Source organism: Dreissena polymorpha, chromosome 1, assembly GCF_020536995.1.
Source record: "Dreissena polymorpha isolate Duluth1 chromosome 1, UMN_Dpol_1.0, whole genome shotgun sequence".
In the NCBI taxonomy this organism is placed as follows: Eukaryota; Metazoa; Mollusca; class Bivalvia; order Myida; family Dreissenidae; genus Dreissena; species Dreissena polymorpha.
The window spans coordinates 19,168,488-19,185,593 of record NC_068355.1 but is presented as its reverse complement, the minus strand read 5'-3'; the positions used below and the strand labels follow the sequence as shown (position 1 = coordinate 19,185,593).

Below are 17,106 nucleotides of genomic sequence, written 5' to 3'. Positions count from 1 at the left end.
TGCGTGTTAATGTATTCAAATCATGTTCTAGAAAATCACAGAGAATATCTGATTTAATGTAAATTGCTTCCCAGTCATGACTCAACATTAATAACATTTAAAGCAAAACCAAATCCGCGCTACATGCAGTGTAAAGCATTTAAAGCAAAATTAAGTATTGAAACCATTTTTCTAGAAAAATCTCAATGATGCTCAGCAAATATAACCCTTACATCGTGGATCGACTGGCTTCATTTAGACTTTATTGTTTACGTTATTTTGATGTAAACATTTACATTTAGATACACTTTCGAACACACACGAGGTTCCGATATTGTATTTGCTACTTCCGCTATGCCAATTCAATTGCATAGTAAATAATTATATGTAGGCGGTAAAAGTGGTAATCTGATGAGCTCTATTGTTCAAATGTATTGACATTATTCTCTGATGAATAATATAATGTGTTCTTCAATATTTCAAGACCAAATAAACTTTGATATTATCGATATTAACATTTAGCGATACATCTTCATGCTAGCTCTAGGAGGATAATATGATTCAGAATACAAATAATCCACAGAAAGGTGTTTAAAACCATCAAAGCTATGTTTTGCATAAATTGTTCAAATACAATGACATCCGTTTTTCCGGGTTTTATGTCCTTGTCTACTGGTTTTGCAATTGGTCACTTGTCTCAGCTAAAGGACATTGAGAAGATGACATGAATGATCTCCGGTTGATGGAGAAACTCAACTGTGTTTACATTTATGAAAAATTTCAAGCATACCCTATGTACCATCAGATATATAAAGGAAATATTATCGACCTTTTTATAATAAAAAGTAAACGTTAGGGTATGTCGATATTGAATGAACGCCGTTTTCTCTAAAATAAATAAAGCTCTTTTATTTCACAAAACTGTAGGTCTCCGTATATTATTGCATAACGGACAATCTTGAACATAAATCGATAACGGTCTTTTGAAACCGCAAACCATGAATATTTAAACAAATTCTCACTGCAATTGACATAGTTGTGATTAGGTATGATATTTACTAAAGCCTACCGTTTTACATATTTGCAAGGAATTCGTATTGGCGGATTTTACTCCATATTATAAAGGTTGTAGCAAAGAATATCCATTGGGCGCACATTTTAAGGTTTGCATTAATTTATTACTAACTTATGTTTATTTTACTTTATTTTTAAGTCTGAGATCTGTTAAACTATTTATTAAAAGTTATATAATTTGGTCTATTGCAGAACAGAAATAACTTATTAACCATGATAATTGGTTTTACTTTGACTATTCCCGTGGTACGTCAAGGGTGGACTTTAAATTACTCAATAATGCTATACTATAATATCGTTATAAGGGAATGCTGATAAATATACGAAGATTTAAAGCAGTAAAATAATGTGACAATGTATTTACAAACGCGTGTGTATGTATCCATTTGTGTTATTAGGCAACCCTTGAATTTAACTCAATACGTTTATTACTTAACCGTATTTGTAAAAATACATTGTTTGGCGGCTATCTGAACGCATCGAAAAGTTTCCACAATGTTATCAACGATGTAGTTTTCAATATAAATATGAAACATTTACGTTTAAGGGGTGAATAAAGAGCATTTATATAAACACATGTTTTAAGTGTATTAGTAGTTTGAATCTAGATTGTTATGGCAGCTACCAAAATCAAAAATTCGTTTTGCATTGTTAGAAAATATTAAAAATGAAAAATGGAAAATAATGGCTCGTTTGTTCTTTGTTAAAGGCTCACTCAGCTAAATATATTAGCAACGTCTGGGAATATTTTTTATTGTAATAGTATTTTAAGAAATGTTACTGCCTATGCACTGCTGATGATATTTGATGTAAGCATAATCTATGTCTCGCTCTGAAATCAGCTGATTAGAAAACACAGGCACTATAGAATAAAATATAATTCTCAATATTCATCGATAAACATTGGGTAAAAATCTATGGACAACCATAATACCTTAATGAAGGACAAGCGTGCCTGTTGCACGTTCTCAGTTCAATCACATGAGCCGCGTCATTCGAAAGTGCATCTTCCAATCGCACAGTCTGGTCAGAAGCTTCGTTGTCAGCTATAAAGTTACGCAAGATTTTGTTGTCTAATTATCGGACAGGGTGGCATCTAACCAGTCTGCGCGATTGTCTCAAGCCGGGCTTAACGAACTTTCGGCGCATACCGCCTTAGACACATTTTCACATGATGCAGATCATTTGAAATACATGCCAGGTTGAACCATTTTAGTTAGTATTATGTTGTAATACAAATCTCACGATGTGCATACAACAATCACAATTGTTAATTAAATATAGGAATAACGGAGTTCATGTAATAACGGGACACTATTAAATAATACAAATCTGGTATAGGAGAGCAGCTATATATACTGATATATTTGTCTGCAAGATCAAAACTAAAATAAAAAAAAGAAATCAATTTGCGATTTCGTTTAAATCATCAAACCAGTATATCGATAAATTGTAGAATTATTGATGTTAATGGTTAGAACACATTTCCCCGTTAAAGGGACCTTTTCACAGAATTTGGCATGCATTGAAGTTTGTCATTCAATGCTTTATATTGAGAAATGTAAACAAAGGATCAAAAAAGCTCCTGAAAAATACAAGAATAAAATTTAAGAAAGAAAAAAACGAAATCCTCAACTGGGCTCGGACCACTGACCCCTGGAGTAAAAGTCTCACAAGTAGACCACTCGACCATCCGTGCTCATACAATGAGTGATGTAATTTATATTTCATATAAGCAATCCTCGTAGTGTCACAAAATATCACGACAACAACAGAACTCTCCAAATGATTAAATCGTTTCGCGTTGCAACGCTTTATAATATTCAGCTTTTTAAATCGTCAAAAGATGCACATTTTAGAGCATGGTAAAAGTTCGATATATTACTGTTTCCTCACAAATATCATAACTACATTTTTTTCAATTTTGTCAATTTACCAAACCGTGAAAATGTCCCTTTAAATTGCTAGATTAATATTTCTATTTCACTGATAACGGATTTAAACTCTACAAATATACCGATATTAAGACGAATTTGCAATAAACGGTTACTTGAGATTGCTTGATTTGCACAAATAGCATACGCATTTATTGTTACACCATTATGCGTCCTTCCCATTTGCGCATATGCCACGCACGTAATGGGAGACACTGTAATTTAATATCCTAAGGTTTATTTGCTGTGTCGGCTTTGTAAACATTTTTTATATGAAGTGTGTTAGGTCCTTTGCATACGTGGATAACAAGGAAGTCCAGGTATGTACGCTCATATTGTTACACAAATACTAGTTTTCACACCTGAAAACAATATAATCTCATTCCTAATGATATTTGTGTATCATATTGATTATTTTACATAATCACATTGTACCTTTGTTTCATTGTGTTTTATATGAGTCAATGTTGTTTGGATGTGGAACAAATTTATGGTTATATTGGGGTCCAACCACACCATTCTGTCAAAATATAATTCTTACAGATGGGAACATATAAGATAAGCTTGCATTTTCCATTCATAAATATATTTTTTAATTAAAGACATTTAAATAATACAATGATATGAAGGATATTTAAGCAATTGCTGAGGAATACGTTAACATTCATGAGGTACTTCCTGCAGATTCTTTTTCTCTGTCATGTGTTGTGAGGGCATAAAGGCATTTAATATTTCGTTACAGATTTTTCTTAATTATACCATGTGCGCATCGTTGACAATATCAACGTTAATATATTGTTTTATCTTACAATAAACGAGCAAGTCGGAACTGAAGTGGCATATATATATATATATACATTCATAATGTACAACTGGTAAAAAATGGCGATCGTGCAACGTTTAATTGATAAAAAATAAATAAATGTTAAGCCACTTCGATTGAAATACTTTATAATGGGTTTATTGTGTACGACCGGGTTAAATCAATCGCACAAATACACCTGTTACAATATACGTTGCATTGTACTCATACATTAAAAGCAGATATGAATAATTGCATTTACTAAATTACTATAATTAGACATTAAACATCAAATCATAGCATATGCGAGTAAAAGGCAATCTTTTGCTACTGCTTAATAAATGTGTCTCAAAAGTAGAAGCTATTTATAGAATGATGCATACACATGCACTATATTCTATAACTATCAGTTTGCTAGACGAAGTGCAAATATTTACAATGTAAATACCTATACTTGCTTGTATTGCGAGAAGTGAACCACGATATTATTGAACAAAAAGTACGTGCAGTTCTGCCCATATATTTGTACACATGTACACATATATTTGCAGATTTTACAACGTCTGGAGTGCGTCAACCGTTTGGAGAGAGGATCGGACACAAATATAAATAAAGTTCATATTTTCATTACAAAACATGCCGGATATCAACGCTGTTGACGAATTAGAGCCAGGCGATGCAATTGTCTTCCAATACTGGGGTATAGATCATGAAGGTATGGTAACAAGCGTAACAACCGATCCAGAAGACAAAAAACTTGGAATTGTTCATGTAATCCATTATGCGTTCAATTTTCCGATTACAAGAACAATCAAAGAGGAGAGATTCTTCTTTGATCTAAACCAGCAAAAAATTTCAAAGAAAGTGTATGAAAATGTGCAGCTATATGATGCAGCGACGACCATTGAAAGAGCAAGAGCGCGCGTTGGCGAACAACGTCATAATCCTTTCAACAACACATCTCGTCATTTAGTGGAATGGGCAAAGGTTGGAAACGATAGCACAATGCTTGAAAATGGGACATTCCCAGTAAACAACGGGATAATGCGAAGGTATAATGCATACAGTTGGAACGACTTAGAAGAAGGCTGCATATTCGATTACTCATATTACGGAATCCGACACCAAGGCGTGGTGACAAAAGTGAATATGCAAGACAATATGGTTACCGTTGTCCATTATGGCACGCGAGGCATATTTAGTAGGCGCACCGTCATGAAAGAAGACGTACCGATAGACTTCAAAATGCAGACACTAATGATCTATCGTTGTGATCCAGCTTTCAAGCATAATACACCCGACGAAGTTATTACAAAAGCCGAACAAAGGATTGGCGAGCAAAGCTGGAAGATAATGAGTAACTCTTCATGGAAATTCTGCCTACATTGTCTTTTTAATTAACCACAGATTTATTATTTGTGTTTGTAGAAAACCATTCAAGTGTCAACATCGTATGAAGAACACAGTCTAATTCCAATGACGTAAGATATTCAGAAAAACACCTGAAACATTTTTTTGTATTTACCAAAATTAATTATCATAGTATTTGCTTCATGACATTGTGTGTGTCTTAAAAGGCAATTGTAAGAAGATATTAAAATAGTTAAAATTTAAAGCAGATATAGATCAACTTCCTCGTGTGAAATATGAAACGTTGAAATAGGCGAGTTCAATCAACGTTCTGGGGGAACGCGTATGAAATACTTGCAATCTTTTTCGTTACCGAGTATTAATGTGCAAGAGGCGGTTGACGCAAACGTTAAACAGATACAGTACTCTTAAATTCATTTGCGTGTTTATATGCTTTTAAACTGTTTGATGGCATACAGACTAATTTACAAATCTTGACAACGATTATAAACGATTCAATACATGTGTTGTGAGTGTTTTGACTAGAAGAGTATGTGTGACCAAGTAATCTCATGCACATGGTTATCAAATATAAGATAATGTATCCTGTATGAATGCTACACGATTTTAGCGATTTTATCTTAATCTTAATTTAGACAAAAGAAAGCTGTCATTATATGGATGTGATCGACTCACTTTAAAAGTTGATATTGATAGCAGATAAAACATTCAATACACTGTGTTTTATTTTTATATGTTTCTGATAGAGTGTTTATGATATGCTAGTATGCTAATGTAATGTAAGGTTGATGTAAATAAATTTGAGTAATATCCGTAAATATATATTGTAGACGATGCACTATGTGTTCTTTTATGAACTTATTTCTGTAATGCTCCGCTTGGTATTTTTCAGCTACGAAATCGAACTTATGTGACCTTGTTAAAACAAAAGCGTAACCACTATTGATTACCAGTACTACATTACATTGCTCTGATACGGTTTCATGTATTAAAAGGCATTGTCTAGCATACAAAATATATGGTATTAAAAGACATTGTCTAGCATACAAAATATATGGACTCCATATTTATTTTGCAAGGGGAACAATTGCTCATGGTCACAAAACGTCTTAAATTCCATGTTTATGTCCTTTCTAGTTACCAATTTCTTGGCAATTCATTTAGAAAGCAAAATAACATCCAAATATCTTTAATAGTTACGCCGTGAAAGACCACCAGTTGTATCACTACCTCCGGACTCAAGGAATTACGGCGAGAAAAAGATGAAGACATTGGCCTCCCTTGTATCAGCCGTATAGATACATTCTGTAAACATGTTATTGGGTTATTATGCCGTTACCAAAAGGTATATATTAAAATGGCATTTCCGGCATTAGTGCAAAGTTTCAAATCGACAGGTACATTTTATAATTTATGTATACAACTTAAACTGTTTTTTGGCTCACAATTTATCACTTCAATGGGGCATATAAAACAATAGAAACACATCATAAAATGTAATTAAAAAAAACCTTGAAAGAAAACATGCTTAATGCAGTGCGTACATTTAAGATTTAAACTGTTAACTGTAGCAACATTTGGGTCACTAAATCTGATACACGAATAATAATATTCATTACTTGGAGACTAACACAAGAAGTAACTCGCAATTGCAAATTCAAATTGCAATGACTGCGAATGACTCCAGTCGGTATAAGTGCGAAAATTGCGGTTGTAAACCAAGCGATAGGGGTTTCGCCTTTTTGAGGTAAGTATCATGAAAACTATACACAGGCATCGCCAAACAAATCACGTCTTTTTGTATAATTATGTCAATCGACAATCATGTGAAGATTATGTAACCTCGCATGTTTGCAGTTGCTAATGTCGTAGTTTCAAACTATTGTGTTTACACATGTACTTTTTAATAGTTCGCGTACGCCATATTTATCAATCTTATTCCATTGAAGAAAAATTGTTAAATTTTGGGCGCACTTTGAACTGAATTGTGAAATAGAGAATTCGGAATGTGCATTAAATTCTAAAATTAATATAAAGAAAATTTTGTTGGTTTTAAGTATTCTTATAACAAAAATTAGCATATTCCAAGTATATACATAACTCACAACATCTTATTAGAAAGATTGATTGAAACATGAACACAATAAAAACGTTACCTTGTAATCTTAGCCAGAGGCTTGTTTACCGGTTCTTAAGCATATCTCTGCGTGTTAATGTATTCAAATCATGTTCTAGAAAATCACAGAGAATATCTGATTTAATGTAAATTGCTTCCCAGTCATGACTCAACATTAATAACATTTAAAGCAAAATTAAGTATTGAAACCATTTTTCTAGAAAAATCTCAATGATGCTCAGCAAATATAACCCTTACATCGTGGATCGACTGGCTTCATTTCGACTTTATTGTTTACGTTATTTTGATGTAAACATTTACATTTAGATACACTTTCGAACACACGCGAGGTTCCGATAGTGTATTTGCTACTTCCGCTATGCCAATTTAATTGCATAGTAAATAATTATATTTTGGCGGTAAAAGTGGTAATCTGATGAGCTCTATTGTTCAAATGTATTGACATTATTCCCTGATGAATAATATAATGTGTTCTTCAATATTTCAAGACCAAATAAACTTTGATATTATCGATATTAACATTTAGCGATACATCTTCATGCTAGCTATAGGAGGATAATATGATTCAGAATACAAATAATCCACAGAAAGGTGTTTAAAACCAACAAAGCTATGTTTTGCATAAATTGTTCAAATACAATGACATCCGTTTTTCCGGGTTTTATGTCCTTGTCTACTGGTTTTGCAATTGGTCACTTGTCTCAGCTAATGGACATTGAGGAGATGACATGAATGATCTCCGGTGGATGGAGAAACTCCACTGTTTACATTTATGAAAAATTTCAAGCATACCCTATGTACCATCAGCTATATAAAGGAAATATTATCGACCTTTTTATAATAAAAAGTAAACGTAAGGGTATGTCGATATTGAATGTACGCCGTTTTCTCTAAAATAAATAAAGCTCTTTTATTTCACAAAACTGTAGGTCTCCGTATATTATTGCATAACGGACAATCTTGAACATAAATCGATAACGGTCTTTGAAACCGCAAACCATGAATATTTAACCAAATTCTCAATGCAATTGACATAGTTGTGATTAGGTATGATATTTACTAAAGCCTACCGTTTTACATATTTGCAAGGAATTCGTATTGGCGGATTTTACTCCATATTATAAAGCTTGTAGCAAAGAATATCCATTGGGCGCACATTTAAAGGTTTGCATTAATTTATTACTAACTTATGTTTATTTTACTTTATTTTTAAGTCTGAGATCTGTTAAACTATTTATTAAAAGTTATATAATTTGGTCTATTGCAGAACAGAAATAACTTATTAACCATGATAATTGGTTTTACTTTGACTATTCCCGTGGTACGTCAAGGGTGGACTTTAAATTACTCAATAATGCTATACTATAATATCGTTATAAGGGAATGCTGATAAATATACGAAAGATTTAAAGCAGTAAAATAGTGTGACAATGTATTTACAAACGTGTTTGTATGTATCCATTTTTTGTTATTAGGCAACCCTTGAATTTAACTCAATACGTTTATTACTTAGCCGTATTTGTAAAAATACATTGTTTGGCGGCTATCTGAACGCATCGAAAAGTTTCCACAATGTTATCAACGATGTAGTTTTCAATATAAATATGAAACATTTACGTTTAAGGGGTGAATAAAGAGCTTTTATAAAAAATGTTTCAAGTGTATTATTAGTTTGAATCTAGATTGTTATGGCAGCTACCGAAATCAAAAATTCGTTTTGCATTGTTAGTAAATATTAAAAATGAAAAATGGAAAATAATGGCTCGATTGTTCTTTGTTCAAGGCTCACTCAGCTAAATATATTAGCAACGTCTGGGAATATTTTTTATTGTAATAGTATTTTAAGAAATGTTACTGCCTATGCGCTGCTGCTGATATTTGATGTAAGCATAATCTATTTCTCGCTCTGAAATCAGCTGATTAGAAAACACAGGCACTATAGAATAAAATATAATTCTCAATATTCATCGATAAACATTGGGTAAAAAACTATGGACAACCATAATACCTTAATGAAGGACAAGCGTGTCTTATGCACGTTCTCAGTTCAATCACATGAGCCGCGTCATTCGAAAGTGCATCTTCCAATCGCACAGTCTGGTCAGAAGCTTCGTTGTCAGCTATAAAGTTACGCAAGATTTTGTTGTCTAATTATCGGACAGGGTGGCATATAACCAGTCTGCGCGATTGTCTCAAGCCGGGCTTAACGAACTTTCGGCGCATACCGTTTTAGACACATTTTCACACGAAGCAGATCATTTGAAATACATGCCAGGTTGAACCTTTTTAGTTATATTATGTTGTAATACAAATCTCACGATGTGCATACAACAATCACAATTGTTAATTAAATATAGGATTAACGGAATTAATGTAATAACGGGACACTATTAAATAATACAAATCTAGTATAGGAGAGCAGCTATATATACTGATATATTTGTCTGCAAGATCAAAACTAAAATAAAAAAGAAATCAATTTGCGATTTCGTTTAAATCATCAAACCAGTATATCGATAAATTGTAGAATTATTGATGTTAATGGTAAGAACACATTTCCCCGTTAAAAGGACCTTTTCACAGAATTTGGCATGTATTGAAGTTTGTCATTCAATGCTTTATATTGAGAAATGTAAACAAAGGATCAAAAAAGCTCCTGAAAAATACAAGAATAAAATTTAAGAAAGAAAAAAACGAAATCCTCCACTGGGCTCGGACCACTGACCCCTGGAGTAAAAGTCTCACAAGTAGACCACTCGACCATCCGTGCTCATACAATGAGTGATGTAATTTATATTTCATATAAGCAATCCTCGTAGTGTCACAAAATATCACGACAACAACAGAACTCTCATAATGATTAAATCGTTTTGCGTTGCAACGCTTTATAATATTCAGCTTTTTAAATCGTCAAAAGATGCATATTTTAGAGCATGGTAAAAGTTCGATATTACTGTTTCCTCAAAAATATCATAACTACATTTTTTTCAATTTTTAATTTACCAAAACGTGAAAATGTCCCTTTAAATTGCTAGATAAATGTTTGTATTTCACTGATAACGGATTTAAACTCTACAAATATACCGATATTAAGACGAATTTGCAATAAACGGTAACTTGAGATTGCTTGATTTGCACAAAAAGCATACGCATTTATTGTTACACTATTATGTGTCCTTCCCATTTGCACATATGCCACAAACGTAATGGAAGACACTGTAATTTAATATCCTAAGGTTTATTTGCTGTGTCGGCTTTGTAAACATTTTTTATATGAAGTGTGTTAGGTTCTTTGCATACGTGGATAACAAGGAAGTCCAGGTATGTATGCTCATATTGTTACACAAATACTAGTTTTCACACCTGCAAACAATATAATCTCATTCCTAATGATATTTGTGTATCATAATGATCATTTTACATAATCACATGGTACCGTTGTTTCATTGCGTTTTATATGAGTCAATGTTGTTTGGATGTGGAACAAATTTATGGTTATACTGTGGTCCAACCACACCATTCTGTCAAAATATCATTCTGACAGATGGGAACATATAAGATAAGCTTGCATTATCCATTCATACATATATTTTTTAATTAAAGACATTTAAATAATACAATGATATGACGGATATTTAAGCAATTGCTGAGGAATATGTTAACATTCATGAGGTACTTCCTGCAGATTCTTTTTCTCTGTCATGCGTTGTGAGGGCATAAAGGCATTTAATATTTCGTTAAAGATTTTTCTAAATTATACCATGTGTGCATCGTTGACAATATCAACGTTAATATATTGTTTTATCTTACAATAAACGAGCAAGTCGGAACGGAAGTGGCATATATATACATTCATAATGTACAACTGGTAAAAAATGGCGATCGTGCAACGTTTAATTGATAAAAAATAAATAAATGTTAAGCCACTTCGATTGAAATACTTTATAATGGGGTTATTGTGTACGACCGGGTTAAATCAATCGCACAAATACACCTGTTACAATATACGTTGCATTGTACTCATACATTAAAAGCAGATATGAGTAATTGCATTTACTAAATTACTATAATTAGACTTTAAACATCAAATCATAGCATATGCGAGTAAAAGGCAATCTTTTGCTACTGCTTAATAAATGTGTCTCAAAAGTGAATGCTATTTATAGAATGATGCATACACATGCACTATATTCTATAACTATCAGTTTGCTAGACGAAGTGCAAATATTTACAATGTAAATAGCTATACTTGCTTGTATTGCGTGAAGTGAAACACGATATTTTTGAACAAAAAGCAAGTGCAGTTCTGCCAATACATTTGTACACATGTACACATATACTTGCAGATTTTACAACGTCTGGAGAACGTCAACCGTTTGGAGAGAGGATTGGACACAAATATAAAGTACAAGTTCATATTTGCATTACAAAACATGCCGGATATCAACGCTGTTGACGAATTAGAGCCAGGCGATGCAATTGTCTTCCAATACTGGGGTATAGATCATGAAGGTATTGTAACAAGCGTAACAACCGATCCAGAAGACAAAACACTTGGAATTGTTCATGTAATCCATTATGCGTTCAATTTTCCGATTACAAGATCAATCAAAGAGGAGAGATTCTTCTTTGATCTAAACCAGCAAAAAATTTCAAAGAAAGGGTATGAAAATGTGCAGCTATATGATGCAGCGACGACCATTAAAAGAGCAAGAGCGCGCGTTGGCGAACAGCGTCATAATGCTTTCAACAACACATCTCGTCATTTAGTGGAATGGGCAAAGGTTGGAAACGATAGCAGAATGCTTGAAATTGGGGCATTCACAGAAAGCAATGGGCTACTGCGACTGTACAATGCTTACAGTTGGTACGACTTAAAAGAAGGATGCATTCTTGAATACTCATATTACGGAATCCGACACCAAGGCGTGGTGACAAAAGTGAATGCACAAGAAAATATGGTGACCGTTGCCCATTATGGCACGCTTGGCATATTTAGTAGGCGCACCGTCATGAAAGATAAACTACGCATAGATTTCAAAACGCAGGCACTAAGGATATATCGTTGCGACCCTGCGTTCAACCATAATGCACCCGACGTTGTAATAACGAAGGCCGAACAAAGGATGGGCGAGCAAAACTGGAGTATACTGAGCAACACTTCCTGGATGTTCTGTCTTCATTGTCTGTTCAATTAACCCCTGACTTACTATTTGTGTTGTAATAAAATCACACACGTGTCGTAAACGTTCGAAGAGCACGATAAATCGAATACTAACGATGTTTAGTGCTAAAAACCAACACCCAGAATTTGTGTTTTGTATTGACCGACATAAATCATCCTAGTTTTGCTTTGTAGAATTGTGTGTGTGCTGTTAAAACAAAATGTTAAAATGAAATTGAAATAGTATACAGTTTCAACAGATATCTTTCTCTGTTTGAAATAGGAAACTTACAATTAACCGTACACGTATGTTATACTTGCAAACGTTTACGTTACCGAGATGTAAAATAGAAGAGATAGCTGAAGGAGACGGAAAAAAACGATTCAGAGTCAGCCGTTACTTTTAAATGCATTTGCGTTTTTATGTCCCCCAGTCTATAATGGGCGACATATTGTTTTAGCCTTGTCTGTCGGTTTGTTGGTTTGTTTGTTTGCGTCAAACATTAACATTAGCCATATCTTTTGCAAAATTGAAGATAGCAACTTGATATTTGGCATGCATGTGTATCTCATGGAGCTGCATATTTTAATTGGCGAAAGGTCAAGGTCATCTGCAAGGTCAAAGGTCAAATCATAGGGAAATAGTGTTTCACAAACACATCTTGTTTTCTTATTGTATAAACATTTTGATGTCATGAAGGCTTATTGACGAACTTTATCACAGGCTAGAAATTAGTTTATTAATGTTGTTTTAGTTTTCTGACTGAAATCAAAAGGGATTGTTGATTAGGTAATAACATGCAAATACTGTTTATTAAATATGTTATAACATATCATCAAAGAATTATAAAAGATTTTAGTGATTCGGCGTAAGATTGGTCTTGTAAAAGACTGCTATCGATACAAAATAAGCAATGTGCATTTAATGTTCATGATATTTATCAACAGCGTTTTACTGAGTTCTATACTGGAGGACATATTGTTTTTGCCCTGTCTGCTTGTTGGTTTGTTGCGTCAAACTTCAACATTGGCCATAACTTTTGCAATATCCAAGATATCAACCAGATATTTGGCATGCATGTATCTCATGGAGCTGCACATTTTGAGTGGTAAAAGGTCAAATGCATCCTTCAAGGTAAAAGGTCAAATATGGGGGGACATAGTGTTTCACAAACACATCTTGTTTTATCTAAAAACAAGCACAACATCCAAATAAAATGTTTTCTTTAAATTTACGGCATAGACATAATGTAGTGACCGATACTTAAATATATTAGAGAATGTTTCTGCCGAACACATATAGAAATGATTATATATAAACGATATTTTATATTAGACGGCTGACAGTTCCAAGCGAGGTTATGTATTTTTTTTGTTATAACAGTACTTTTAACCAGAAATTAACTACGTCCATTCATAAAACTTGTTAATTCTGTGTTGTTAAATAAGTATATGATTTTAATCTTTTTAAACCGAAACATACGCACACGCTTAAATATTTGAATACATGAGTCTTGATATCAATACAGTTACTATCATTAACTACTTGTATGGCAAGCGGTTCGACGCATACTCCCAAGAAACTGTTTATTTACTAGGTTCTCGCTTGAAGATTGCACATGGCTTCCAGAACCTAATTGGTTTTCAAATGAAAACCTATAGGTTCTCAATTGAAAACCATGGTTCTCATGAAAAACTTAGTTTCTTGGGATTATGCGTCGAACTGCTTGCCATATCCGTGGTTTTCATTAGTGAACCTTAGTTCTCATGAGAACCTAGGTTTCCAGAATTACGCGTCTTTAATGCTAAATCCGTGGTTTTCATTTGGGAACCATAGGTTCTCATGAGAACCTATGTTTTCAGAATTACGCGTCTTTAATACTAAATCCGTGGTTTTCATTTGGGAACCACATGTTCTCATGAGAACCTAGGTTTTCAGAATTACGCGTCTGACGGCGTAAACTTGCTCGTTTGGAATACGGGACACGTCTTATTCAGGGCGCAGGATGAATGGGGTTCACATATGATTACACACGGACAGGACAGAATGAAAACACGCCGTTAAGAACTTTATTTTTGCAGATATCTTAAGTTATTGAAATATTTTTGCAAAGTCTTTAGTGCATAAGTTTTTCATGCAGTGTGGGCCGATATCTTACGATTGAATAATACATTATTACACATTATCAATAGAGATTAAACTTCTTTTTATACCATAATGACAGCTTACTATATCACAGATATACTTAAAAAAGAAAACTGTACCGTACAGTCGTTTGAGGCCCGAACAAGGGAACTGAATATCTGAAACGCATTAAATGTTGTAACAATGAATTATGTAACGATTGATCTGAATTTGTTTTATTGTTTTAGTTTTAATATAATATTTACAATTGAAGATGTATTTCATAAACAGTTTAATATTTTATTAACGTGTTCAGACCAATGTCGACCGATTACTTTACTAATTTCATTTCTCAAGAAGTTTCCTACAAGTTTCGTTGAATATTACTTAGCAATGTCTGAACATTGATCAAACGATGTTCTTGGGGAATAGCATTCACTGTTTCACGTCTATTTTTTTATCAGTCTACACATATGCCGTCAGCGTGTACCAAGCAATTGGAGACAACTGGAGATTAATTATGGCAAGCGGTTCGACGCATAGTCCCAAGAAACTAGGTTTCTCATGAGAAACTAGGTTTATGAAATCCCAAGAAACCAGGTTTTTCATGAGAACCTAGGTTCTCATTTGAAAATCATTAGTTGACGCTAGAGAACCTAGGCTCTCATGAGAAACCTAGTGTCTTGGGATTATGCGTCGAACCGCTTGCCATAGTCCAGCTATGCTCGGAGTGGCCATACCACATGGTATGTTACGTCATTTTGGCTAGTACTTAAAGACGAAAATTGTTAATATTGCATCGACTTAGAACATTCAAATCCACGTAAGCAAAGCCGACGCTATGGGTTAAGTTGAGCACTATCCCCAGGTATATACATATTGGACACCACAAAAGAAGTTTTGACTATTGTTCGAGGCAAAGTAAAATCTTTTTACGTAACAATGCAGGCGAGCACATTTTGAATTTTCCCTTTCTTCAGTTCACACATCTATGTGGACGTAAATAATTAACATAAAATGTGCCTTTTTTCCCAGAAAAATATATCATAACCACCTTATAATAGCACTTATGTGCACCAATAATTTGCCTTTAACGTCAAGCCACGAAATTAAGGGCAAGCACAATAAGTCCTTGTAGTGCAGAATTGGTTACTTCTATGATGTCGAACTCTATACTTCAATTTATTAAAATGTCATATGAATATCGTTATTCGCGGATAACAGGTTTATACATCAGGTTTATTTCATATAATGCCGTAAATGGACCTTCGATGTATTTACATCCCAACCCAAACTATTAGTAAAAATTTCAAGCATTTCTTCAATACAGCCGAAAAAAAATGTTGACAAAATCGTTCTTTAATAAATGTCAATTTATAACGATTTTGGTATTCTGACGCTTGGACCGATCGAGTGGTTTAAAAGCTACGAGCTACAAAGATTGAGATTTGTTTATTTTTCAATCGAACATATTTTCGATTCGACTATTTTGGTAGTTTTTTTTCAACTGACTAAAGAAAAAACTTAACAACGCTGTGCTCAGGTTCGGGACTTCTCTTTCACGTTGTTTATGCGTCATTTTGCAATAATAATTTTGTTGTGTGTCTTTAAGAAGGTTAATTGTTATCACTATTTAAATTGAACGTGCGAGCTTTCGCGTCAGCATATTTTGCAGTTAAATAAACTATAGCAAGCGAGGTACGACAGCAGCAGCAGCAGCAGCAGTAGAAGTAGAAGTAGTAGTAGTAGTAGTAGTAGTAGTGGTAGTAGTAGTAGTGGTAGTAGTAGTAGTAGTAGTAGTAGTAGTAGTAGTAGTAGTAGTAGTAGTAGTAGTAGTAGTAGTAGTAGAAGTAGTAGTAGTAGTAGTAGTAGTAGTAGTAGTAGTAGTAGTAGTAGTAGTAGTAGTAGTAGTAGTAGTAGTAGTAGTAGTAGTAGTAGTAGTAGTAGTAGTAGTAGTAGTAGTAGTAGTAGTAGTAGTAGTAGTAGTAGTAGTAGTAGTAGTAGTAGTAGTAGTAGTAGTAGCAGCAGCAGCAGCAGCAGTAGAAGTAGTAGTAGTAGAGGGGGGACATATTGCTTTTGCCCTGTCTGTTGGTTGGTTTGTTGGTTGGTTTGTGTGTTTGTTTGTGCAAACTTTAACATTTGCAATATCTTTTGCAATATTGAAGATAGCAACTTCATATTTGACATGCATGTGTATCTCATAGAGCTGCACATTTTGAGTGGTGAAATGTCAAGTCAATGTCATCCTCCAAGGTCAAAGGTCAAATATATGGGTCAAAATTGCTAATTTAATGTACACTTTTGCAATATTAAACATACAAACTTGATATTTGGTATGCATGTGTATCTCATGGAGCTGCACATTGTGAGTGGTGAAAGGTCAAGGCCAATGTCATCCTTCAAGGTCAAAGGTCAAATATATGGGGACATAGTGTTTCACAAACACATCGCTTGTTTAAATATGCTATAACATGAATTTGATCCAAGAATATACATACCTCACAACATCGTATTAGAAAG

The 17,106-nt window shown here is 33.7% G+C and overlaps 1 protein-coding gene across 4 annotated transcripts; it reads left to right on the top strand.

Moving 5' to 3' along the window:
• Positions 1-1,030: 1,030 nt before the first annotated feature.
• LOC127873232 (uncharacterized) lies at positions 1,031-13,985 on the top strand. Of its 4 annotated transcripts, none has more exons than XR_008046071.1 (2): positions 1,031-1,142; positions 4,341-5,996. XR_008046071.1 is itself a non-coding variant. In XM_052417005.1 (2 exons), the coding sequence occupies exons 1-2, from the start codon at positions 3,260-3,262 to the stop codon at positions 12,493-12,495; spliced, it is 900 nt and encodes a 299-aa protein (XP_052272965.1). In that variant the 5' UTR covers positions 3,157-3,259; the 3' UTR covers positions 12,496-13,985. The 4 variants fall into 4 exon arrangements, 2 of the variants coding, with proteins under 2 accessions (XP_052272965.1, XP_052272956.1); XM_052417005.1 differs by lacking the exons at positions 1,031-1,142; positions 4,341-5,996 and adding exons at positions 3,157-3,307; positions 11,644-13,985; XR_008046069.1 differs by lacking the exon at positions 1,031-1,142 and adding an exon at positions 3,165-3,307.
• The last annotated feature ends 3,121 nt before the right edge of the window (positions 13,986-17,106 follow it).

What these genes read in the sequence shown, in the direction of transcription:
- LOC127873232 (XM_052417005.1), top strand. Translation starts at nt 3,260, where the DNA reads ATGAAGTGTGTTAGGTCCTTTGCATACGTGGATAACAAGGAAGTCCAG. An exon ending in TGGATAACAAGGAAGTCCAG is followed by an intron (nt 3,308 to 11,643) that starts GTATGTACGCTC and finishes ATATACTTGCAG; the next exon opens with ATTTTACAACGTCTGGAGAA.